The following is a 25,336-nucleotide window of genomic DNA, read 5'->3' as shown; positions in this document are numbered from 1 at the left end:
GGAAAGGCAAGGCCCTTTTTAGGGAGATTAATGACACTATGCCTTTCTTTTTCAGCAGTAACTTTATCTCCATTAACAAATGGAATAAGAAATTGCCTCGAGCTGTAGCAGTTGCTCAAATCAATTATCAGAAGCCTGATATAAAAGTACTTTACATCAGTATAAGAGGAGGATTATAATAGTGTTAAAAATTAATATATAGTGGCCTTTTCTTCCTAACATCCCTCAAAATGGTTTGCACTGTAACATCCATCACCTTTTTATCCTGGCTGCTTGTGCACAAGGGAACAGGCATGTAGCTAAGCTTACACACTGAGCTACTGGAAAGTCAAAAGGACTGGCATAATTATCCCATTTGTACTGAGAGCCAGAAGAACTTCATGTTACTGTATAGATATATGTCTGACCTGGTTGAGAGTACTAAAAGAATTTTCCTTCATTCTAAAGGGAAAACAAAAACCAAGGTAACTGCCATTATATGGATCCTAATATAAAAAACCCCCAAATCCTAAGTAATCCTAAATAACACACATTCTTAGGGAAGCACAGTATCAGTGTGTGAGTGGCATGACAACAGTTGTAGAAATTACTTCCCTTTTATGTACTATTTTGAAAATATATAGTATGTTTTCATTAAGCTACCTGAATAAAAGTACACACTAAGATCATTTTTTCACTTTATATATACCCATTTTCTATGACCATTTTTCAAATATAATAAAATTCTATATTATAGGCCCTCAAATTTATACAATCAATAGTACCAATTCATCAAGATGAACATTAATTTGAAATATGTACATTAATTCTGACACCAAGGAGCCCACAAACTGTAAATTCGGAGCATACACTAAACGTTTGCACTGATCAACAGCACTAGAAAATTGGGTTCAGACACACGTTTCAAGTCATTTCCCAGACTGCTCTTTCATAATTTTATCAGGAAAAAATGGGGTTAGAATTCAATCACATCTCATACCGTGCTGATGAAAGGTTCATTAGAATACATTTAGAAACATATGAATAATAAGTTGCTTAGAATGGTCACAATGTCATTTGTACAGGAAACTTCAAGCAGGGTTACAGTTCTTCATATGGAATGTCACCATGTGTTTTGTAAATCGATACATTTTAAATTATTTTACAAGTTATTTATCATTAAAAAAACCAAAAAACTGTTGCAGTTAAAATGCTTCGCAAATTCGGAATTTCAATAAATTATTATTTACAATCTTACCTCTTTTCACTGTCACCTGCTGCTGAACTCGACAGCAGGGAAAGGCTTATCTTTCTGATACTACTGACAGCACTCAGTCCTTGTCACAATAGGGTAGTTAGTACATCCTTTCCTCCTCACATCTTGACCACACTAAAACTGTGCATCTAGTCAATAAACTACTGTAATATTCTGGAAATTTTAAATACATAGACCTGATACATATTATGTCCTATTCACTCTACAATAGCTTAACTAAAGTTAGTGATAAGCATAATTTACATTTGCTCAAACTTTTTAATGTTATGGTTTTGTCTTTGTTTTTAATTCCATTTCATGCACTTAATGCTCTAGACTGCATTCAGTGTATACATCATTATGGTAAGCACATTGGCATGCACAGGCAATACAAGAATAGATTATAATTAATCCCAGAGACAACCAAAAAAGGTGAAGTTGCATCATGCAATGAAACCAGCTTGGCCTGGGCTGCCATGCAGAAAAAAACCTACATCAATGAGTCTGCTGTACGGCTCCTAGGTAAGAGTTGATATGAAAGAGGTGAGTTATTTCAGCAATGAAGTCACAGGCTGAGAATGCTTATACTACTGTAAACAAAATACTGTACATAGCACCAGTATTAGGGATGGGGGAGAAGATGCTTGGAAAGGAGGACAAAAAGGATGAGAAAGAAGAAGAGGAATTATAAATTACAGTAATCAGTCTGAAATCCAATCGGTTCTTTTAAATAAGCATTTTTTTTTTATTATTTCATTCAAAATAATTTCACTTGAGCTTTCAAAGAAAACCTGAATTTTCTGTGTATTTTGAAGAAAAAAAGATGAAATGAGATACAGAGCAACTTCAAAATGTCCAACGTGTTTGGTAACTGATGAATAACTAAAGATCACAAACACACAGATATGCAGAGGTGAATTTTTCCAATGCAGTGCACAGGATCCAAAAAACCACAAGTTTCACTGATTTGAATGCATAATCAACCAAACTACATGAATATGGACAGTATAAGGGATGCATTGATATGAGTGATTTATTTGGTCACCTTTTCTAGTAAAAGACATCTGTGCTGAATAAAGCAGGGGTTTTTCCGAACTTGTGTTGAATTGCCTTGACCTTACTCACCTTCAGTTGCACTGACCATAACAGTGTGACTGGGATTACAGAGTGACCACCTAGCCTGCTCTAAATCATGTACATTAGACATAGTACTGCATACCCTGATTCCACAGAGTTCAGAAAGATGGAATTGAGCAAGTAACTTATTTTATTGCAGCATTCACTTGAGGTGCTACCCTGTGATGGTAGAAGTACGATTTTGTAACATTGTAATGTATTATTATGTGTGTTCCATTACAAAAGGATTTGTTCCATGTTTATCCACAGGTATATTGTTTTCAAGAAATTTTTCTAAATTACCCTTAAACGTATATTATCACTCTATTTTTAGCACAGTTCCCAAATATATAAACTAGTTATGCAGGGTAGCAATTCACACCACATCAAAAAATAGCTTTAACAAGAAAACTATATTTCACCTACTGTATAAGGTTTTTAATAGAACCTATTGTTCCATTTGCAGTACAATTACTTTTGGTATCTTTTACACACTAGTAGCTTTGTGAAATATTAATCTTTTTAGTGAGTAAGTTGTCACAGAAATTTAGATCAAAATAAAATCAAATAACTGACAGTAGAAACAACTTTCTGGCCTGTTGAAATATCTTAGAATATTTGCAGAGAAACCAGGCAACATATTTTGAATTTCACAGGTTAAATAAAAATAAAAAAATTGTACATTCCAGATATAAAACCTCCAGTTGTACAAGTCTTATATAGCAAAATTCACCTTTTTTTTCCAGACAAACACTTCTAAACTTTGCAGAGAGACAGAACTTGCAGTCAAGACCCATACCACTTTTGGCCACTGTGTGTTATTTAACGAGGCTAGTAGAACCTTTCATTAATTGCATATAAAACATGTGAATATTTTCTTGGGTGGACAGGTACGCACTTCCAAACTCTTGCAAAGTGCATGCAAATGTTATCACCTGAGAAGAAGGTTACTGAGTCAAGAGCAAATAAAGCGCTGCTGACAAAGCCAGAAACTGAGTAAATTGTTTAAGGCAAGCAGATAAGGAGCCCAAAAATTTAGGAACTCAGAGACTTCCAAAGTGTACCATTCAAATAGCTACTGTACAGTCAGTAATAGCAATTCTGGCATACACAGTACGTACTATGACATATATGTATGTATCACAGCACAAATGATACATATCATATACTTCCCCATTGTTGTGGAAATAGAAGAATATTTCTTATCTAACTTGACAAGCATTGACTCAGCAAAGGATGAAAAACAGTTTTAAAATTTATTCTTAATAAAATTAATAAACCAGTAATCTTTCATTTAGTTATGATAGCAAAGCCCTTAAGATTCACACAGAACACGAAGCTGGTCTGAGTTCTACAATCTCATCACTCTGAACACGACCATAACAATGTAAACACAAAAGGAGAAGAATCATATCCTTGGTATCTGCTACTAATGCAGCAGAGCATGACAGAAGCTATAAATGTAAGGATCTCCAATGATCAGGTTACATTACAGTTCAACATGCTCTTACTCAACTGCCTGTTGCCCTGCAAACACTGATTTTTTGCTATAAAACTAGCTAGTCTTTGGAGATTCAATTATTAGGTTTAAGAAGAGATTCAATCATCTGTTTTCAGATTGTTGCTAGGAACTAATCTCATGCTAGAAAAGTCTCCCTGCTTCAGCTGGAGAGAAGCTATTGAACTCATTTATTTCCTTAAGAACCTAAAATAGCAGGAGTTTCTCTCCTCTGGTGTAGCCAAAAGCCATAACAAACTTTACATAGTTCATACAAGTCTGTTGTAAATTATAAAACCTAATCATTATGAAGGATACTGTACTTTTTAAAATAAATTACCACAGCCATCAAAGGTAATGGAATTTCTGGGATATTTAGCTCTTGAGTCAATTTCTTCCAAACACTGAACATAAAACTCCTTTCAATAAACCAATTCCTGCAAAATTTGGTTAGACAAAACTGGGAATCCAATTCCTAGTTCCTAGTTTTCTGTTTTGAGGACTTGGTCTCACTTAACCACGTAAACCAGTTAGGAAGTTTAAGATTTATGAACTATTTGACTGAAGATGGCCATAAGCAAGTTCCTGGAACAACAGGGTGACTGGATTCCTATCTATTGACCTGCAGTGATTTGAATGATTATTGCCTTGCCACTGCATTTTAGCTACAAAACCAAACGCACTGAAGTTTCAAATCTTCCCTAGGCAGCAAAGCTTATTCAGCTCACATCAGACATTCATGTTTATGACAGAGAACTGGTTTAGAGTAAAAGCTTTCTTTCCCATGAACTAAGAGTGCCTTGAGACAAGCCTTGAGATATCATGCTAAAAGAGTCCACAGTGCATGTACTTAGCCATCCTTTCACAGCCAGAGTAGAATAACACCAGCCCATCCTGATTACTGCAGCTGTTTGTTTCACTTCTGTCCCCAGCTCAAGCAAGCCCATTACTTTTCCTTTTCAGAATTCACTCACTTCCTAGCCAGTTTCTCTCAAATAAAGGAAAAAACAAAAACCAAACCAAAACCAAACCAAAACCAAACCAAAACCCCGCTGTCTTCCTAATGCTCTTATTCTTCCTATAAACACTGTTTAAGGACCACATCACACTTTGCCCCTCTCTGCCTAGGATTTTCTCTCTAATGTGATTCTGTACTTGCAGCAGTTCCATGTAAGTGAATTAGCACAACAAATATTACCAGCTTCTTTGTTAAAGCACAGGCATAAACCTCTGGCATTGCAGAATGTGTGTTTGGGATAAGATGCACAACCACTGCATATGTGTTGATTTCATAATCTATGAAATATGCTGGGGGGGGGGGGGGGGAGAAAAAAAAAAAAAAAAAAAAAAAAAGGATGAAAAGTTTTCCCAAAATAAACATTGCAAAAGGGAATTTAAAAAATAAGTTAAATTATTTAACATCCTCTGGAAGTACCATATCTACACAAACACTTGGCAAGGGTAGAGCACTGATATAACCAGAGAGCTTTGAGATGCTAGAGGGAAAAGAAGGACACAGCAAGTGATGTCAGAATCCAATGACTTAACATCCAAAGCTGGGTCTAGCCAAGGGCTTAGGGGAAGCTCAGAAAAAAAAAGTAAGAATTGTAAGTTATAACTTATTCCCATTCAGTTTCTACTACAACATGCTTCAGTAGGATTCTATGTTGCTCACTGAAACCACAAAGAGTGTTACTAAATACTCTTTAGTATTACTTTAGTATTTAGTAAGTTTAGTATTTAGTATTACAGTATTTAGTGTATTACCTTTAATCCTAAAGGGCTTGTCTATAAAGAAACAAGAGGAAACTATGCTAAATACATTGCAGAACTAGGAAGAGTAGTGTTCCAGGACTTCTGGGAAAAGCAAGTGTGGATAATGCAGTAAGGATTGAAATGTAGCCTTACTAATCTGTTGCTGATGAGGACTGTAAAAAACATGTTTCTATTCAGTAACTGCTTATTACAGAAGGTCATTGCAATGATCATTAGCCCATAAATGAACTGGTATGACAGAAGAAATGCCAGGATTGTGCTTTATGGACCAGTTGGATCCTTAAGTATTCTTTCTAATGTTAGATTAGACCAGAGACTTCAAGTTACAAACCATGTATGACAAATTTATGCACAGTATTATTGATGAGCAGGTCTGCACCCCTACCATCTTATCACTATTGCAAGGTCCTAGACATACTGGTCTGCGTGTAAAGCAAGCATCTTTGTGGAAACCTGTCTAGGTAGGTCTATCTTCTCTATGGGACTGCACAAAGATGTTTTTTAAGAAAGCTGTCAAACTGATAGGCCACAGAACCAGCGACCCATCAGTACTGTAAATCTTGCTGCACAGTGAACAGAAGTAACTAGACTGGCCTTAGGAATTCTTGGCTGGCTTCTCTCCATTCTTGCTGCTTCCTCAAATGAACACAGACTGCTAGACCGAATATTCTGTAGCTCATCCAACCTTTTCTATCAGCTTGCCAAGGCCTTAAGATGGGTTATATTCATCATACACAATGGCAGTAAGATACCAGAGGTTATAAATTATTGCAACTTTGCTGATGGTGAATTACGGCTGTATGAAAAACTAGTTGAAAGATGTGTTCCTGACTGATCATGACACTACTTCAGTTCCACACCGGTAAATACATACATATATGGAAAAACCTCTGTGCTTCCAGAAGCAGCAAAGTTTGCAGAGTTTCATGTTGTTTGAAAAACTATACAAGCTCTGTTAACAACTGTTTCTGTTTTGTATGTATACTTCTTCTCTTTCCCAAAAGGTGTTATTATTAACATAGTTAAAGACAAAAAAAAAAAAAAAAAAAGTATCTTAAACTCCCTCCTTTGACCAATTTTTTGAGAAAAACTGAGCCAAGTTTTCATGTCAGCATTATCCTTCTGCATGTGCATCAAGGACCATTAGAGTTAAAAATGTTTAATGACTTCATACTATGTAAATGTGTAACTGAAGTGTCATAGATAATTAAATATAAGCACAGCCAAAATAATCTGTGCACCTGCAAAGTATAGAAAGGCAGGTTATTCCTTTGATAAAGACTGGCCATATGCCATAATTGGTTATGTCTTTCTCGCTTACAAATAACATGAGCAGTTATAATCAGCAGCGTAATTTTGTTACATCAAAGTGTATATTGTATAGTAATTAAGAATCAAAATATTTGGGGGTTTTTATACAAATGTGAAACGTTACTTTCATTTTGGATGAACAGCAAAGACTAAACACTTCATAAGAAAGAAATTACTGTACTTTTTTTACTGTAAAATGGTCTCTGTCTCTAGGATCTATGTATTTAAAAATCTAATCCTTTTCAGCCTAGTCATTTATTTTGAGTGGAACAGGGATAGATATAAAGTTTAAGAAAAACAAATCAAAGACTTAAAGCCAATGTAGTTGGTGAGGAGAATAAAACAAGGGAATACTTACTCTACTTAAATTGCTTCAATGTATTTTCCATTAACTACAGTTCAAGTTCATGATGTTCCTCTAAATTACATTAAAGAAATATACATCACCCTAAGTGACTGACATACATTGCTCTAAGTCCTGCGTTGCCTTCCAACTATTGTAAGAAACCATAGGACATTTATGTCATGTACTAATGGACTACCTTTTTTGATATTGTGTTAGTATAACATTATGAGATTAGTAACCTACAGGATTGACAATTTTCATGGCCAGTATTTTCTGTGATGGATTTCTCTTTTATTTTTTTCAATCTGCTTTACAAAGTTCAAATCTGTAGAGCAGATGGTTTACAACTTTAACACTGCAACTCAATTTTCCTGATTTCTACTTCTTTTCCCTGTGAGGAGATAGATGAGAGTGTCAGAAAGGTGGCATGATAGTCTGATGCAGTTTTTATTCACAAGTACACTCCAGCTAGATTGACTTGTATGGAATTTTTCACACATATTAATAAGATCATAAATATATGGATATTAGTCTTTCTGAAAACAAAACCATATTAATAGTAAATACTTCATCCATCAGGAGAGATGTATGAAAGGTAAAAATTCTACATATGATTTTAAATGGACATTTGCTTATCGGAAATACATATTGAAGTAAATTTAAATTACATTAGAACACAGACAAGTTTAGTCCAAATAATAATTCTTCACTGCAGTGTCTCATTCTATGTCAGTAATGACACAACTGAGTCCAAATATCAATTTCTTGATCTGAGGAAGAGCCTTGCTTTTTCTCTTTCATTACCTATAGCTCAGGCCCACTGTTCTTATCTATACTGAAGCATGGGTGAAATACTAAATGCAATACGTCATTATATGCGGGGGGCACTTTCTGTTCACTTTAGAAACATACTCTATGTGCTTTAGAAACAACTTACCTGTGAGAGTACGACTACCACTTCAATAGCAGAATGGAACTCATTATCTTTTAGTTCTTGATTCCACAAGCCTAACTGTAGTGTTTTCATTAAGAATTAAACCTGAGCTTACACGCAAATAATACGCAGATGGTATCAAGACCTAAAGATTTAGGAATATAACTTGTCTTGTTATAAGAAAATCATGTTTGGTACTGTATTTTCAGAACTTTCAAAGTAGTAATAAAAGTTATTCTTCCTTCCTCAAAAAGGTTAAAATTTTTACTGTTGCAACCATCTGTTAGTTTTAAAGAGAGAAAGACTGACTGGGTTTCATATCTGGTAACTGACTTGACAACAGTGATTCTAGAAAATAGTAGTCAATACAACTTCAGAAAGGGAAAAAACCCCAGAAGTTGAAAAGGCAATCACTGAAGCATATCAGGACATGGCAGCAGTTTGCTGTCATCCTTGTGCTGTCTTAATCTAGGACTGATCTTCAGTATCAATCATGCATCTGAAAGCTGAAGCCAACTTCTACCCAGATGCCAATTTCTTGGAAACCTAACATCCAAAAGAAAATCTGCTATTCATTTGCCATTTCACATTTCTGAATAAGAAATCAGTAGAGAAACTAATATGGAAACACCATTCTCCACATTTACTCTTCTGCTTCTCTAAGGCATCTTTACGATGCAAAGGAACAGACAAGGATAGAGTTCATCAAGAGGTAGCCTGCATTCATTAGGTAGTACTAAAAACCTTTCAAAAATATGAATAAAGTGTATTAAACATACTTTTATGTTGTTTGGGTTTTTTTTTATCATGAAGAGACTTTTTTGTCACTTTTTCTGTTAAGGTAAAAAGCTCTCATTACAGGTTAATGTTCCACCTTTTTTCTCCCACCACCACCTACACTTGTTAAGAGGCAATGACTTTAGCTGAAAATGAATTTGTGTCTAGGATGTATCTCTTCACTTTGAATTCCTTTATGGACTGAAGAGACACTATTTTTCCAATGATTCATATACAGGAAATCACCATAAGATTTATTCCATTCTAAGATGGATTATGTGACTCCTTGAAGGGGAAATGAGTGGCCAGAAGTTGGAGGGAAAATTAGCCTGTACAAAAAATGTCATGCTAATTTTAACGCCTTTTAAAATATAATAAAAGCCCAGAGACCGTGGAAACAAATATTGATTCTTGTACTATCTGAATATTAAGAAGCCCTTTTTTTTGAAAAAAAATGCCTTTGGTGATAGCATGAGGAGATGTACTTGAAGCATCCTTACAGATGGTTTAAACATTTCCTATGAACCTTCAATTCTTTCCTCTGATATTTTCTCTGCCAGCTGCAGATAGATAAGGCTGGCTGACCAAGTCCTGTAGAAGAACAAACATAAAGCATACCTTATTCCTAGATGACTCTTCAATTTAACATGACTTTCATTTCTAAGAACAGATATGAAAGTGAACAAGAAAATTTAGAAGAAATTACAAGGAAGGCACTGAGGACACACCCAAATTCTATTGAACATTCATTGCCACAATCCCCACACCTTTTGGTTCCTTCACATCTCATACATGTTTCAGCCAACAAACTGACAAATTCCCAGCTGGAATACTAGCTTCCTTTTATCTCTTGGGAATAAGGACCTAGCAGTTTATGAACTCCATAGAACTACAAGTTGTACTCAGATGGCAGCGCAGACAGTGAGAAAATGAGTCCCTTCTGCTCTCTCTTCAGCAGAAGGCTGCTTTGCCCGTTGCTCAACCCAAAATTCTGCAGAGTGCATAAGATAGCGAATCAGAGGAGGCAGAAGATGAACCCAAGTAAACAAGGGAAGTACCACAGACCCCTTCCTACTCCCCGCAATATTTTCTAAGAATGAGGAGAGTAGAAGATAGACTGGTTTCATACCTCTCTCTAAATGCAAGAGAAGACAATTCATTTCTCTGTTTTATCACACAAGACTCCACTCAGCCTGTGTCATGCTCTCCATAGTGACAGCGCGCTACTGCAGGGGTAATACTGCCCTTGTCCCCTGCAGCAAAGCAACAACACTTGAGGGAGTGCAGAGGTACAGAGAGGAGACGTGTCTCTATTAATAGTTCTGCTTGAGCTATGATTACACTTCTCAATATTTGTCTTGTGAAACTGATATCCTGATGAACATATCAGGATGGTGGTACCAGCAGTTAGCATTTCCCAACTCCAGGATCCCACCTGCTGTTTTTCTTTTGGTTACAAGTTTTAATTCTTCAGCCAAACCAGTAGTTTGAAAGAGAAATAGGTATTTATTTATTTTAATAAACCACCACTGAATCCCTCTCCTTCTCTACTAAAATATCTCTTGAATATATTTTATTATGATTAGGAAAAATATTGAAATAAACAGCTATGCACTTGCATGGAATCTTAAGTCACATGCCATGAAGTAAATGCTCTGAATATTAATTTTCTTAGCAGGCCTGCTGTCACGCTAAGGTCTATTTCCATTGTGTGTTAACTACATTTGATGGCATAGAAGTGTTTCCTTGGATAAATTTGTTTCTATGCAACTGTTCCTTCATGAAAGGTTGTTTTAAGTACTACATATGCATTTGAATGTACTTCACAGACTTTGCTTCATACTGTATCACCTATTTGGTATCCTCTGGGAATGCCAAAAAGTATATAACTCAAAAGACTGATTTTCAAGATGTTGAGAAAAAGCAATCTTCAGTGTAATGTCTGCCAATTTTTAGATCTGAAACTCAGAGAAAGAAAAATCTGCCTTTAAATAGATGTTGTCGCTCTGCCAAATATACTCCATCTTTTCCCTCCCATTTCTGTGGTATTTTACCACTAGCCTGTAGCTGTCTGCTTGTTTACTAAAATTTTGGACTTAATTTTCTGTTCTGCTCTTCCTCTAGGCATTCAGTCCTGGGGGTGAGGGGTGTTTTTTTGTTTGTGCACAGAAAAGAGGAAGGCTCCAAATGTTCAGCAGGGACCAGCCTTTGAGTGAGGCACACATGATATTAGAGCAGTCTCCACAGACTTAGATCTCATGCAGGCAAGTAATTTATTTTCATTTACCTCCTGCCTGAGAGGTTATTTCACTGATTAATCCACACAGGCAGGTTCATTCCTGTCGCTCCAAACCCAATAAAACTGTTAGTGACACTCCGAATCAATACAAAAGAATTCCAATCTACGTTTCAATGTTAGTCACTTATATACAAAAATTCTCTTTCTGCATAAATCCAAATTTTATGTATGTAGCAACAAGAACCAGAAAACTCCTTTCTGGTATATTAATCAAACTCAACCACATATCAGCCATCACTGAGCCTCAATGCAAAACTCCCAAAAGTCTGTCAGTGTTCCGTTTGCTGTTGTACCACTGGCTGGCATCATCCTATCCAGCACCTTGGTTTCCATTTCCTGACAGATGACTTAGCTGACCAGTACAGGCTTTGCCTACAATGTGAAATGTCTTGTGCTTGACAGCTCTATTGATTATGATAACTAAGGACAAATAATAAGAACAATCATTTCAATAATTCTTTCAATAGAGCTTGTCCCTCTGAATAACAAACATCAATGAGACAAAGTAATTCCTAGCAGTTGGTGCAGACTTTGCTTTGTGTTTTGTGAATTGTCCCGAGTTCTCAACAAATATTTGAGAAAGACAAGATTTTAAGGATAGACAATAATGGTCTTCAACCAGCTTTACAAAATAAGCAAAAGGGGGTTTTGTCAGTTTTCCATGATGACAGCAGGCATTCACTCCACCACCTTAATCCCACTAACTAATGCAAAGTGCAAAATTGCACAGGTAAGGCCAAGGGGTTTGGGCAGGAGGGGTAGTTGGAGGTGTAGGAAAGCCCTTTTCTGAACAAGAAACTAATGAAGAAATTCTAGTGACTGGAAGTATAGAAATATACCTACATAACCCTATGTATCTGCAAAGAAAACCAGTCCATTAAAAATATAAAGTCTCAAAGAAAAAAGGTGCTTTAATAATTTATCTGCCTTCCTCACAGCTTCTGAGAGAATTGTTCAAGAGCAAGTAGAATAAAGGAAGATATCCTGAAAGCACCGTTGTAAACATATTATATTCAGCTGTCATGCTCTCAGCTTCACAGATAAGTAAATTTACTGATACTTAAAAAGTTCTTGTGAAACTCAGCTTCATAAATTGGGAGGGGAAGGGAGTAAAAAGGGCTAATGCTCTGTGTGATCAGAATACATTTATTTGGCATTCAATATAAGCACCACACACAATATTTTTATAATTTAAGAAATCTTCTCTTGCAATTTGCAGGCTTCATAATAGCTACAGGGCAGCTCTAACATTTAAGTGTTGAGAGGGGATTAGCCAAGGTAAAAATCATAGTTTTTTTAAATACAGTATAAATGGGTTTAAGTGCCATTTATGGCACAAACTGAAAAATTTTTGAGTTAACACCTCTGTGCGGAGAAAGACACTTTTGATCAATCTGCTGGCAAATTTGTTCATATTTCCACCTCACAACATGACTTCTACCCCTACCAAAGTACTGGGAGATCATTGTTTTAAATGAGTACTAAGCAACCATAATAGTGATCTGTTGGCAGAGAAAATCATGGTTCTTGTGCCAGCTCCCGGAACATCATGTATATCAGTTATGGCTTTGCAAATTTGCTCACATATAACACATACAACATCTGAACTACTTGAGAAGAAATTCCCAGATTTCTCATTGCAACCAAACACTACAAGTACTACTACATTAAAGGACAAATGCTTAATATGGATAGAAGAAGCACTGCCTGCAAAAAGTAGATTAAAAACTACGGATTCTTGCAAAATCAAAACCCTAATGGCACACTACGAACTCACTGGATTCAGTTCTGCCTACTATTTGCTTAACAAGATAAAATCTTGGAGAAACATAGTGTCATATACAGAGAAAACAGACATGTAAAACATTTAATCTTCCTATTTCACTTATGTGAACCCAAACGATCTCATTATTCACAGATCAACTAGCAGAAACTATTATCCATTAACCTCCTGAAAACTTAATAGAAACTAGGATATTTTTTAGCAGTAACTGCTTTCAAAAGATGTATACAAAGTTACTGGACATCATAATCGTCTCATCTTTACTCAAAACTTGTAACTCCCATTTTCCCATCACCTTTTCACCAAAGGAATTTTTACACACCTGTTGCTGCTAAAAGGGGATGCCTTTGAAGATGTACCCAGCTGGCACAGTTCCTTCATAATCAAATTGTCTATGAAGAACTGACTTTCAATAGGCTCACCCTCTGAATAATACCCTTAGGCTTATATGGACCCATGACAATCACTTATTTTCATTTTTTTTTCTTGCACATACAAACTTACTGTGAATACCAAGGAATTTTTATGTATTATCATTGAAAGAAAGTATGACTATTTCTTTATGTTAATTTCAATTTGAGTGCAAAGGTCAGTTTTGCCAGCTGAAGCAAAAGCAAATGCAGGGCAAAAGCACCACCAGAGGATGCCCTTGAAAATCAAAAGGTGATCCTCATTAACATGCTTGCAAAATTCTTAATCCAAAACCGGCATTCACACTTTTGTAAGTTTAAGTCCCGCATACTGCCTTTTTCTACCCTGTTCATTTGTCCTTCCCAACTCAAGCATTTTCAGAAGTTAATGAAAAGAGCAAAGAGAAGAATAAACCAAATCTATCAGCAAATACTAGTTCAATTTTGGGGAGAGCTGATTAGCAGTATCACACTACTGTTTAATGGGACCTTCAGCCTTTGCCAGTGATAACCCCAACTGTCCTCTAGCCAAAATCCAATTTGCCTTTCCCTTCCACACCAAAAAAGGTAACTGAGGGAGTTTTTGAGAGGAAATACACAGCCTGAGAACACCACCTTCACCTGGTGGCAAGTGAGACTTGCAACCCACAATTATCAGCTGGAGCTGCAACTGTAATCTCAGGAAAATCAGCCAGAAATTCCTGAGCTAACAGCATCTGTTCAAGAGATTGTAATTAGCTGCCAAAAAAAATGGCAGAAAATCATGGGAATCCCAAATATTTTGAGAGATCTTCCATATAAGACAATAATCATTAGCTGTTAACCTAGAGCGCTAGATTAAAAAAAAAAAAAGTGTGGAGTATTGCCCAAAATAAGCATGTTTAGTGATCTTAATTTATTGTCGGTCCCATACTCACATCACTTGGGTAAGTAGTCAAGAGACAAGTTATTTTTTTCAATTTTCTACTTCTTGTCTTTCTTTCTGTTCTGTACACCTTCTGTTTCTGGGTTTAGTAGAGAAGAGATTACTTTCTCATTTTTTGCACAGCACAAAATAGAAAGGTTCTAAAGGTTAAAACACACAGGCTTTAGGCTTGCCAGTTACAAAAACAATCTTAAAATCCATTACATACATTCTGTAAACACACCAACTGTTATTGGAATGATTAACATGATGCATGGATACTGAAAATCTACTTTTTCTGAGATTGCTTTTCCAAACACCACTGGGAAAAATTAGCTCACAGTACTGTGAGCTAGTTTTGCTATTACCTTACAAAAGACTACATTTCCTATGTTTGTAATTCAAGAACTTTTCTTACACACATATGACCAAAACCTGAACTACAAAAAAGTATTTCAGCTAAAATATTCAGCCAAAACTGAAGTTTTGCTACAGGACAGATAAAATCACCAGGGATAATGCACTTGAGCTTGTCTAGTACTAAACAAACAAAGAAAGAATACACTGATATGAAGCCCTAAAATAGAGGGCTGATTCTGTAAGTAAGGCCAACGATTAAAAAGCAAATTGGGTTCTTCTCTCCTCAAACCATTCTGCCTGTGCATTTTTCTTCCAGCTCTAAAACTGAGTTTATCCATCTGGGGTTGTTCACCAGGGGTTTTCCTTCCATTTGTTATTCATCTTACTCTAAGCTCATATCATATTCTGGATATTACCCTCCATTTACCCAAAAGATAATCAACCAGAACCTTGGACTTAGACTGTTTAGAGTAACATAAATACAGCACAGAAGAAAAACTATTGTCTTCTACCCAAATAACCTAGAAAACTTTGGTATTACATGGAAACCTTTCTATCTTTTGATGTACAGTCCTCAGTTTGCCAAGTTCACAATCTCAGCTTTTCCAATGTGAATGTTTAGTGCTGAAGAAACTGAAGTAGACCAAAGTTCATTCATAAAATTAATGTAACTACATGACATCTTGGTGAAGGTCTGAATTATTATATATTTGCAGGTGTTCAAACCACATTATCATGATAGAGAATAGTAAATGTACGTAACAATGTGGTAAAAATTACTAGGGAGATTTGCAAGGATAAAAAAAACCCACAACTCTGTGCCTGGTTAGTAGTCCACATAAAAGGCTCTGCCCTTACTTAGACGTTCCACCTACAGCTTAACGGTATGCCTAAAGAAAGAATTAAGAGCAAACTGGAGAGGAAGATAGATTATGCCATTTAATATGGACTTTGGACTGACTGTTTCAAACGAAGCAATTATTTTAAGATGTCCTTGATTTGTGAATACTCCCAAAATTCATTTTTAACTACTTTCTGCAACCAAGGCTCCACAGATTCTCTAACAAATCTCAGGCAGAGTGTTCTGGTGGTTCTTCACAAGTTCAGTTTTAAACTCATCACCAGATTTTGAAGCAGAAGCTCATTTTTTCCCCACCTCTCTCAGCTAAGATGACTGGAAATTGCTGCCAAGTTCTCGGGGAATTTAATCTCGGTTTTAATTTTATTTCTTTTCACTGCCACTGAGGAGTGACTTTCAAATGTCGTTCACTGTAACGCTGTTTCGTGCGCGGCCGGGGCACCGAGGGCGCGGCAGGACACTCTGCAGGGCGCCCCAGGAGCTCCGTTCCACCGCGGCCGTCAGGGCACAGCGGAACTGGGGGAACCGGCGGCCCCAGCCTGGCCCCCTGCCACCACAACAGCCTGGTCCCTGCTGCCAGTGTGCCAGGAACGGGTCCTGATCCTCAGGGAAAGGGCAGGGCACGAGGGACGTCTGCGTGATCACAACTGAGTCAGGGGACGGGGCTGGGGCAGCGCCTCTGCAGGGCCAAGGTTCTGGGCAGCCTGTCAGGGCCAGCAACGCGTCTGGGTGCCAGAACAGAATTCCTTCTAGGCCTGAAGGTGCCAAGTGAATATTTAACCTTGTGGAAAATTTTAATGGCTGAGAGGCAAAAGGATTTTTTTTTTTTTTAATGGAAATATTGTCACAGGCTTATGTATAGAAAGTTGGCCAAGAGCTGTAAGATTAAAAATTGCTGCTTTTACTTTTAAGTAAATACTGCGAAGTATTATTTGTGAAATTGATTTCTTAATCTCTCCTCCCCAGTAAGTGCTCTCTGAATTGACTTCCATACTAAAAATTAGTTTACAGGACTTTAAGCAGTGAAAAAAAAAAAGGACAACAAAACCACAACATTATAGCTTTTACATTTTTTACATTAAGGACATAAATGAGGTGGAACAAACTCAATATGAGCATTTGTGTTATTTTATTTTTTAATCACTATAAAGTGTTATTTTCCTTTAAAGAAGTGATTATAAAAATATGTAACATTAAGATAATGCCACTTCTATAACACTCCCTGTGCATTCCAAAGGCACAGACAAACATATACCTATCATTACCACACGTAACAATGAATAGAACACTGTGATTGCATTTTCCTGATCCATCCTCTAATAAAAAGTTACCTTATTCTGTTCCAGAGGAAGTTCACAAACACAGAAATATAATTCTTCTGTAGTTTGGACATGAGTTCATTTTTGCAAAATGCAAAAATTTGTACAAATACTAGGAAATACTATTTGTACAAATATTAGGAAAGAGTATCCCAAAATTAGAAGACAACAATAATATGAAAGAAAGTAAAAGTAAGGTTCTAAATGGTACTTTTTTAACACAGGAAAACAACATGAATACATTTAGGAATAAAATATTCTGAACTCAATTTATGAAAGTCCTGAAATTACTACTAGGCTGCAGAAATTGTCATGGTTTTCTTGGGGGAACACTGACAAAACATCAAAGGTCCACTGCTTGCTTGCTACACAGAAAATAAAATATAATCCGTAACAATGCTAGTTCTACAGATCTAAAGATCTAGCATCAAATTTTAGAAAACAAAAATAAAACACAAAGTTTATATAAAAAACCACAAAGTTTATATAAAATATAACATAAAGTGGCAGAAAAGCATACAGCTTTTCAGCTGTATATCTTGTTGGGTTTTTTTAAACAGCATCTTAGTTTGTGAGTCCTGATAGAATCTTATGTAGGTTAACGTCTAAATATCAAGCATTGGGATAAAACCTATGGAAACCAACTTTTTGGCTATTTATCCTGAAACACCTTCAGTTTTAAAACAAAAAGAAGTCTGACTTTTAACTACCCATTTTTACTAGCATAATCCTACTTAGAGAGTCAAACACTTTAGTATCAATGTCTGTTAGCAGAAGTCAGTTGTGAAGAGATTAGCCAATGTTTGGAGCATCTTTTCAACTTTTTCACTTATTAACACTTTACATACTAGGACTGCATGGAAGCTTGGAGTGTGATATTACATCACAATGACAGCTTACTGTAAGAGGAATAACTGAGTTCTCTTCATGATCACGTTCTCAGTGCCAGCCAGTGAGCTAATGGGAAACCCAAAAGCTTCCCTAAGAATGAAAGGACTCATATCACTGTTATTACAGTAAACAGCTTTGCTACAAATCCAAAGAAGTTCTCACTGTAAAACATCTGCCCTTAATTCAGCAGTTGAAAATCCTTTGACCCTACACGCAAACCTCTCAGTCAACCATGTCAAGTTACCTATATTTTGACACGCTGCAGAGTCTAACAGCGATTTCCAAGCCTGCCATGTAATACAATCTGAGCTGTTGGCAGCTACAATTGACTTCACATGCCATGTCTTTCTGATCTCTGCTGCTAACAATACTTTGTGTCAACAGATGTCATCATATGTAATTGTCAAGAAGAGCCAACACATGTGTTTTTCAGTTAACAGATTTCCTTACAAAGACAATACAGTATGTATATTATGAAGACAGGCCCATCATAGCCACTCAGACACTCTTAAGTGCACTTGTTGCTCTCTAAGTTTGCTTCAGTGTTCACTTTTAAATCAAACTGATGCTACTTGCTTGTGGAAAGGCTTTCAATTGAAAAAGGAAATAAAAAAATAAATAAGCCCCTAAAACTGACCACTGTTCCTTCCTACCTGCCCATGAATAGATCAGGATTCTTTGGCAGCTGGAGAAGGTGATCTCTTACAACCCTGGCTGGACTCTTTGGTTTAACTATAGTGTTAACATTAAAGCGCCAAGGCTCATGGCAAACTGTGAAATCCCCTATGTGCTACTCTATAGCACTTGCACATGTATAAGAAAATGTTCCAGTATGGTTTCAAGACAAAAAATGCTGAACTTCAAGACAGGGGGTGCTTGCAGAATGAAAACATCTGTATGCCCCGCCCAAATAGGTATCAAATGCATGGAAATTCTGTATCATTTAAAAAATATATGCTATCTAATCCTGTTATGAACAGAAATGTACACAGCTATCTGGTCAGCTGCATTCAGATCAACTGATATGGTCAGCTCTCTTTTTAGAAAAGTAGAAGTACTCTAGTCACATATAAAAAATAATATACTCTTACTAGAGCAAAATTACCTACTATTCCTCCACATCAGAATTACTCCACCCTCCAATACAATAAAAAGATAAAAATTTTAGAGGCTACATCAGCCAAAAGGAACAATTCATAAATAAACTCTAGTTTACAGTGTGCTACACAATTAACTGCTTGCTAATTTTCTGATATAATTTACTAAAAGCAAACAAATAGTTCTGAGAAACTGAGGAACAGTACTTATTTTAACAGGGTAGCTTTTTCACAAGTACTTACCTAAATAAAGACTTTTCAGTCTCAAAATGATTGATCAGTATTATTATGAATTATTGAAAAACAGATATTGATCATATTTTAAATGACATACACTTCACATAGAAACTTTACATGGCACTGCACAAAGAACAGGCCTTAAGGAAACTGCCATGTTAAACAATGATTTAGGAAAATGGAGTCTGAGGAATTCATGTTTCCATCAGTGTTACTTAAAGTATTAAAGCAAGAACAAGAACTCTAAGGAAATACAATTCAATTAACCTGTAAGTTACTTCAAGGGATAAAACATATCCCTTTCATATGTAAAAATAATGCTATCAAATGCTATTCAAAAAAGGGCCATTTAGCTCAGATTTAGACAGGTACCATTTTGGAAAGAACAAGAGGCATCAAAAGTGTAAGAACACTCAAAAATACACAGGCTTTAAAATAACATTAAAAAATAAAAAGAACTCAGACCAGTACTTTAGCCAGCAGGCAGATATACAGTACCATGTTCTCAGTAAAAATCAGCTCATTAAATTATATATATATATATATATATATATATATATATATATAATTTCCTATGCTGACAGCTGCTATAAAAATTCTTGTAAAAAGCTCCTAAGCACAGCAGATTTGATTCCCAACTATATTGTTAAACTGCTTATATTTGGAGGGGAGAGATAAAAAGTATCAGCATGAACTTTCAGGTCTTACAGTTCTGAAGAATTTAGTTTCTATTCTTGTTACTCATGACAGCACTGAAATTGCATCTGCCAGAGTGATTATATGTTTTTACCGAATTGTTTTAAACCCTGGGTCTCACGCATGCACCAGGGTTCATTTAAGGTTCCCATTCTTCTTGCAAGTGACCACATCAAAGCTTTGGTCTATAACCAATTTTCTTTTGCTCTGAAATGGTAAATGTTTTCCAGTATTAAAAAAAAAAATAACAGAATTAATTTGATTACACATCTAGTCACCAATTAAATATCTTTTGACTGCTTCAAACATTTCTTCACAAAGCTCCAGACAGCTTCAAATTAAACTCAGCTGGGAGAAATGGTTCACTGTGATGTGATAGGATGTGGGATCATTGTCCCTCATGTGGGAAGTGCTAGGGAACAGTAGGAAAAGCTGGAAAACCGAAAGAAATGTCAGAACGTAAGATCAGTGAGACAGTCTGGGAAAGACAGCGACAATGAAAACACTTTACTGGAAAACACTGGGAGGTGCTGGGCCAGTTTGGGCCATTTGACTGCCAACCTTGGACACTACAGCCTGCTTCTCCTGTAATGTATCCTAAATTAAGTGGATCCTTAAGGACAAGGAACTTATCTGATTCCTCAACTCTTTTTACCATTTTTCTTTCCTTTTTCCTATTACAAAAAATGTAGCCCAAGATAATAGGATATATCTGAGAAGTGAAAAACCCAAAGGAAAGGCAGTGCATTTCTCTTTGAGTCCTTCTCCCCCCTCACTTGCATTGTAACAGTGAGATTTTTGTAGTACTGATCAAGATAGAGAAAATGATGCATCACTATGTTGTTTTTGTTTTTTTTTTTTGAAAGTGACAAGGACGATCACATGAAAAAGACGAAGAGTTTAAAAGGCGATCTTCTCCAGGTAAGAAACATATGTTGATCGAAATGTAGAGCACAACTTAATAATCTGAACTGGCAAACCCCTGCAAATTTTTGTAGCTGTCCTCACAGCCTAGGGGAAAAAATCTACCATGAAATTCAATTGGTTTCTGACTGAAAACCTCAAAGGAAAACAAAGGTTAAGTACTGTCAGTGTCACGTAAGACCAAAACTAAATCAACTTTTTTTAATAGCTGTCCATTCTCTTCACAAGCTGTCAGTTAATTCTTTTTCTAAATCATATCTAACCTTATACTTAATGCAAACTACCAGCTAAGGAAACTATCTATCAAGTACTCCTGTAAATTCTGTGCCAAGACATTGTGAAAAACTAAGAAATCAATTAGCTAAATAATTAGACAAAATCATTTGTAACAACCAGCCTCTGTATTATACCTATAAAGGTTAAATTTCCCAATAACCCACATTTTGGGAAGGTTTTGTTTTGCCTGGGAAAAATAATGATTTTTTTAAAACTTGGAACAAAATCTTCCTCTACAATACCTACTGATTCTTAGTGTCTGAGCACTCCTAGTTTATAAATGCTGGAGATCAGACTTTCTCCACTCTTTTTGATGTTTTCCGAGCACAGTCTCTTTCCTCTGGGTTGCCATTAACCCTACCCTGCCTGATGTCACCTTCAATGATTTTGGCTAGAGCACAGAGCACTCCAGGAACTGAAGATAAGACACAATCATAGTTCTGGATCTGGATGCTCCAAATCCATCAAGCGTATGTACTGAGATCTAGGAAGATGACAAATCATTATTGCACTTTTATAAATATGTATTCAGCATTTCTATAACAGCAGCAGCACACTGTGGTGCACTAAGTAGCCCCAAGAGATATGGTAACAACTCTGCGTAGTAAAAGAAAATTACCACAGCTCACTTATCAAAGCTTGTATAAACACTGTAGTTCTGGCAAGATTTTTTTTCTTCTGATGCTACTATTAACATAGATGAGTTTTGTATGCTTTTGCTACACTGTAAATTCAGTTTAGTAAAGATGAGGAAAGCACTGAAGAGAATAATTTAAAAATGTTTATATCAAAAACTGATTCATTTCAGCTCTGTTTAAATTCACTTATAAGCAGCACAGATTTTTGCTTTATACAGTGGTCAATTGGCTAGGAAGAACCCAAAAGTGTTACATTACATACTTAATCACTATAACTTTGATGTACAGAACAGGTACAGCTTGTCTATAACATCAGTGTCTCTAAGGCCTGAAGCGAAAGGAGTCCCTAGAGAATTGTGGTAACTGTAATAGATACTAAAATTGTATGACAGAAGATATTCTCTATGAAAGAGTACAAATAAATGTACCTAATGAACTCACTTGATGTATCAGCATGTCAAGTTAACACTGATTTCCTAAGCTGTCACAATAACAAGTTTCAAGCTGTAAACAGAGAACTGGTGAGGAGGGGTTGCTATTCTTTTCAGGAGTAGTGCAAAGATGTGTAAGTCTCACACCGACAATACATTAATTAACTGACATAAATACTGACAAATACATAAATTAACAGGCAATATATTATTTAATCCTCTTAAACTGTGATTAATATTATACATATGCATCCCCTTTTAAAAAGCTTTTTTTCTCTTACTTTGTGGCCAAACTATGGATGTATGTATTTGTCTGAATACAATGGCCTAAACTTCTGCCCTTTCTCCCTCTGTTTATGTGCACCTCTGATGGCTTTGCATCTCTCATACATACATGTTAGGGATTAGCTTGTTTGTGTTGCATCGACCATGTTTCAGCTGACCTTTCCATTCAACCATCTACTTTTAGACACATGGATTTAAAGAAATTATTTCTGTCTATGAGGTGCTTCTACATTACTGCCTTTGAACTGACTGAATTTGTTAGAGAATCCCTTATGAGTTGCATAATGTTTACATCATGATTCCTTCCCCATGTTGTTTGAGATCAGTTTCAGACCCCACAAGTTCATGTGGTCTCCCTTTGTGTTAAGATATCAGTCTCCTGAACTACACTGAGGTCCAGACAGCGTTTATTTCATTCCACTAGCATTTGATGTAAAAACCTACATCAGATGCTGAGTGGGGGTTGGAAAAGATCTAGCAGCTGGCACGAGTGGGAGTAAGCAGCCTAAGGACAGTGTGCAAAATGCAGCAATGAATGACACTTCCATTTTTATCAGAAACTGAGCCTAGGTTTGCCAGAGAATCTGATCTGTTGCTTAAATTTGTATTTCTCACCTGCAATTCTTTCTTATTGCGACTTTCAGCACTGCTTTGAATTGAAATTCAGTACAGATGGGGCTCATTAATATCTGAAAAAGGAGGGGAAGTTATCACCCTAAAGAGTGTCATCATTCTTGACTGAAGTCTGAGCCTGAACTGTGGACCTTCTTTCCTTTACGCATGTTTAGTGACTACCTATAAAACACATGAGATGTTAAACACATACATTCATATGCATGCACTCAAATCTAGAGAAAAGAGAGTATGTATTATATGCTGAAAGTCCTACCCTAATATAAGACCCCAATGAAAATAAAAAAAACCACCACAATAGAATCACCACTAGAATCATTAATATATATTTTGTATTTCAAAGAATGACATTTAAGTAGAATAACATATATAGATATTAAAAACTTATTAAATCAACTTGCTAAAACAGAAAAATCTCTACAATGCAAAGGTCTGTTTATGCAGTATATAGCATTGGGCCTCTAAGGTGCCAATAAATCCTCAAATCCTATTAATTAGAATAGAATCAGAACCACAAAAATATTCCTTTTGTATTACTGGAAGGAGTTTTGCAGAGAAAATTTTTGTGTCTATGTCAATGATTAATATAGATAACTAATTAAGGGAATAATATCTTGTAATTCCAAACATTAACACTTAAATTTTGATGAGCAGATATCAAAGTTACTTGCCTATTACTACAAAGTCCCCTTGCTTTAGAAGGACCTTTAGTTAATGTCTCTTAAAAACATGAAGAATTAAATATATTTGGCAAAAGCCTAAATATAACTGAGTGCAGATCTTGCTTTTGCATGCTTGGGACTGATCTGAATAATATCCAGCTAGAGTTGTCCTCTCATTATCTGTAGCAGTTCTCCTCAGGACAGACTGCTGCAATTCCATATTGAAAGTAACTCCTTAGTATAAAAATAATTTATCAAAGATGTCCCATTTAAAGTAATTCCATTTCTATTCCTGTTAAGAAAAGTGGTAAAAGACAGAGGGTAATCTACAACATGACCACTGGGGGTCATGCATTTTACACAAATATTACAGTATGGTAATTTACTGGTTTTTAGGAGGAATAATATTTTAATAGAACTAATTCTTTCCAAAGATAAGAACAGTCAAATATTAATATTCAGAGATATTAAATGCCGGTGTTTGTTAATTTTAAATTATGAATGGGAAAAATTAATACTACATTCTTCAAAGATCTAGTCATGATACTATCAAGAAACTGAAAAAGACAAACACAATATTTCATATCTGTACAGAAAAAAATAAATTAAAAACCCCAAGCAACACCTTTTCCAGATTTTCTGTTACATTTGTATGGGAACTAAGAGGAAATTGTAACTGCTTGGACACACATCATGAAAAATGAAGTACTGTGAACTCTGATTTACCTACTATGTTTTGCTTCTATCAGATGGTCAACAGTACTTCTAAACACTATACATGGAAGTCTCAGTGAAAACAGACCTGAATGCTAACACTGAGAGAAAACCAAACATTTGATGCATTTGATAACATTTGATTAAACTGTCTGTGCTAAATAAAACCCAATACAATCCTTAGAAGCATAAATCCTATATCCTTGGTTTGACATCAACCATAAACATAACTTAAAAATCCAACAGCTGTTTAGAAATTAAACAAATATAACTTGCTCAAATATTGAAAAATTTTAAATTATGAAAACAGATATTAGATACCTGTATCTAACATCTAAAGTTTTTACAACTTCAGGAAGTAGCTAATTTTCTCTTACATATAAGCTTTATTTATATACATATTTACATGTATTCAGTTAATAAAATGAAGCAATTTATATACATATTTATACGTATTCTTTTAATAAAATGAAGCACACTAAATCTGTGGGCTTTTTCAGTATGAAATTACTAGTCATACATTGACAATAAATGACGTTGATTCCATCTTTCCCGTGAAACACTAAATGTAGTTACCTACTTGTCAAACAGTATCTGTGCATGGAAACATATCACCACACAACTAATTAAAATTTAATTTTTAAACTTTAACATTTTGTTCAGCATAATAGTTTCACTAGATATTCTGACTGCTAATTTTTGATAAGAAATCATATGCTTACAGAAAAAGACCAGGCCTCCACTCCAGTTTATATTCTGGCTCATTACTAGCTCCAATTTATTACTTTTCATTCTCTCCCAGGCATACTTATTTTCCTATAGGGACTCTAATTACTATTAAGAGTACATAAACAAATTCAGAATAAAGATAATAATGCACTTCAAAAAAAAAAAAAATCACCTCCCTAAAATTATAGCTTTTATAA

General features: G+C 35.7%; 1 protein-coding gene across 21 annotated transcripts in view; it reads right to left on the bottom strand.

Annotated features, from left to right (window-relative positions):
• KCNMA1 (potassium calcium-activated channel subfamily M alpha 1) overlaps positions 1–25,336 on the bottom strand; it is a 434,865-nt gene that overhangs the window by 193,715 nt on the left and 215,814 nt on the right. For 4 of the 21 annotated variants that reach the window (XM_040071955.2, XM_040071957.2, XM_040071956.2 and 1 more), the window contains exon 4: positions 1,729–1,752. The exons of the other annotated variants lie outside the window; for them this stretch is intronic. In XM_040071955.2, coding sequence (XP_039927889.1) covers positions 1,729–1,752 — 24 coding nt within the window. The remainder of the gene's footprint in view (positions 1–1,728; positions 1,753–25,336) is intronic. 21 annotated transcript variants of the gene reach the window in all.

This window comes from Hirundo rustica, chromosome 8 (genome assembly GCF_015227805.2).
Source record: "Hirundo rustica isolate bHirRus1 chromosome 8, bHirRus1.pri.v3, whole genome shotgun sequence".
NCBI classification, from domain to species: Eukaryota; Metazoa; Chordata; class Aves; order Passeriformes; family Hirundinidae; genus Hirundo; species Hirundo rustica.
This window is presented reverse-complemented; position numbering and strand designations above follow the sequence as displayed.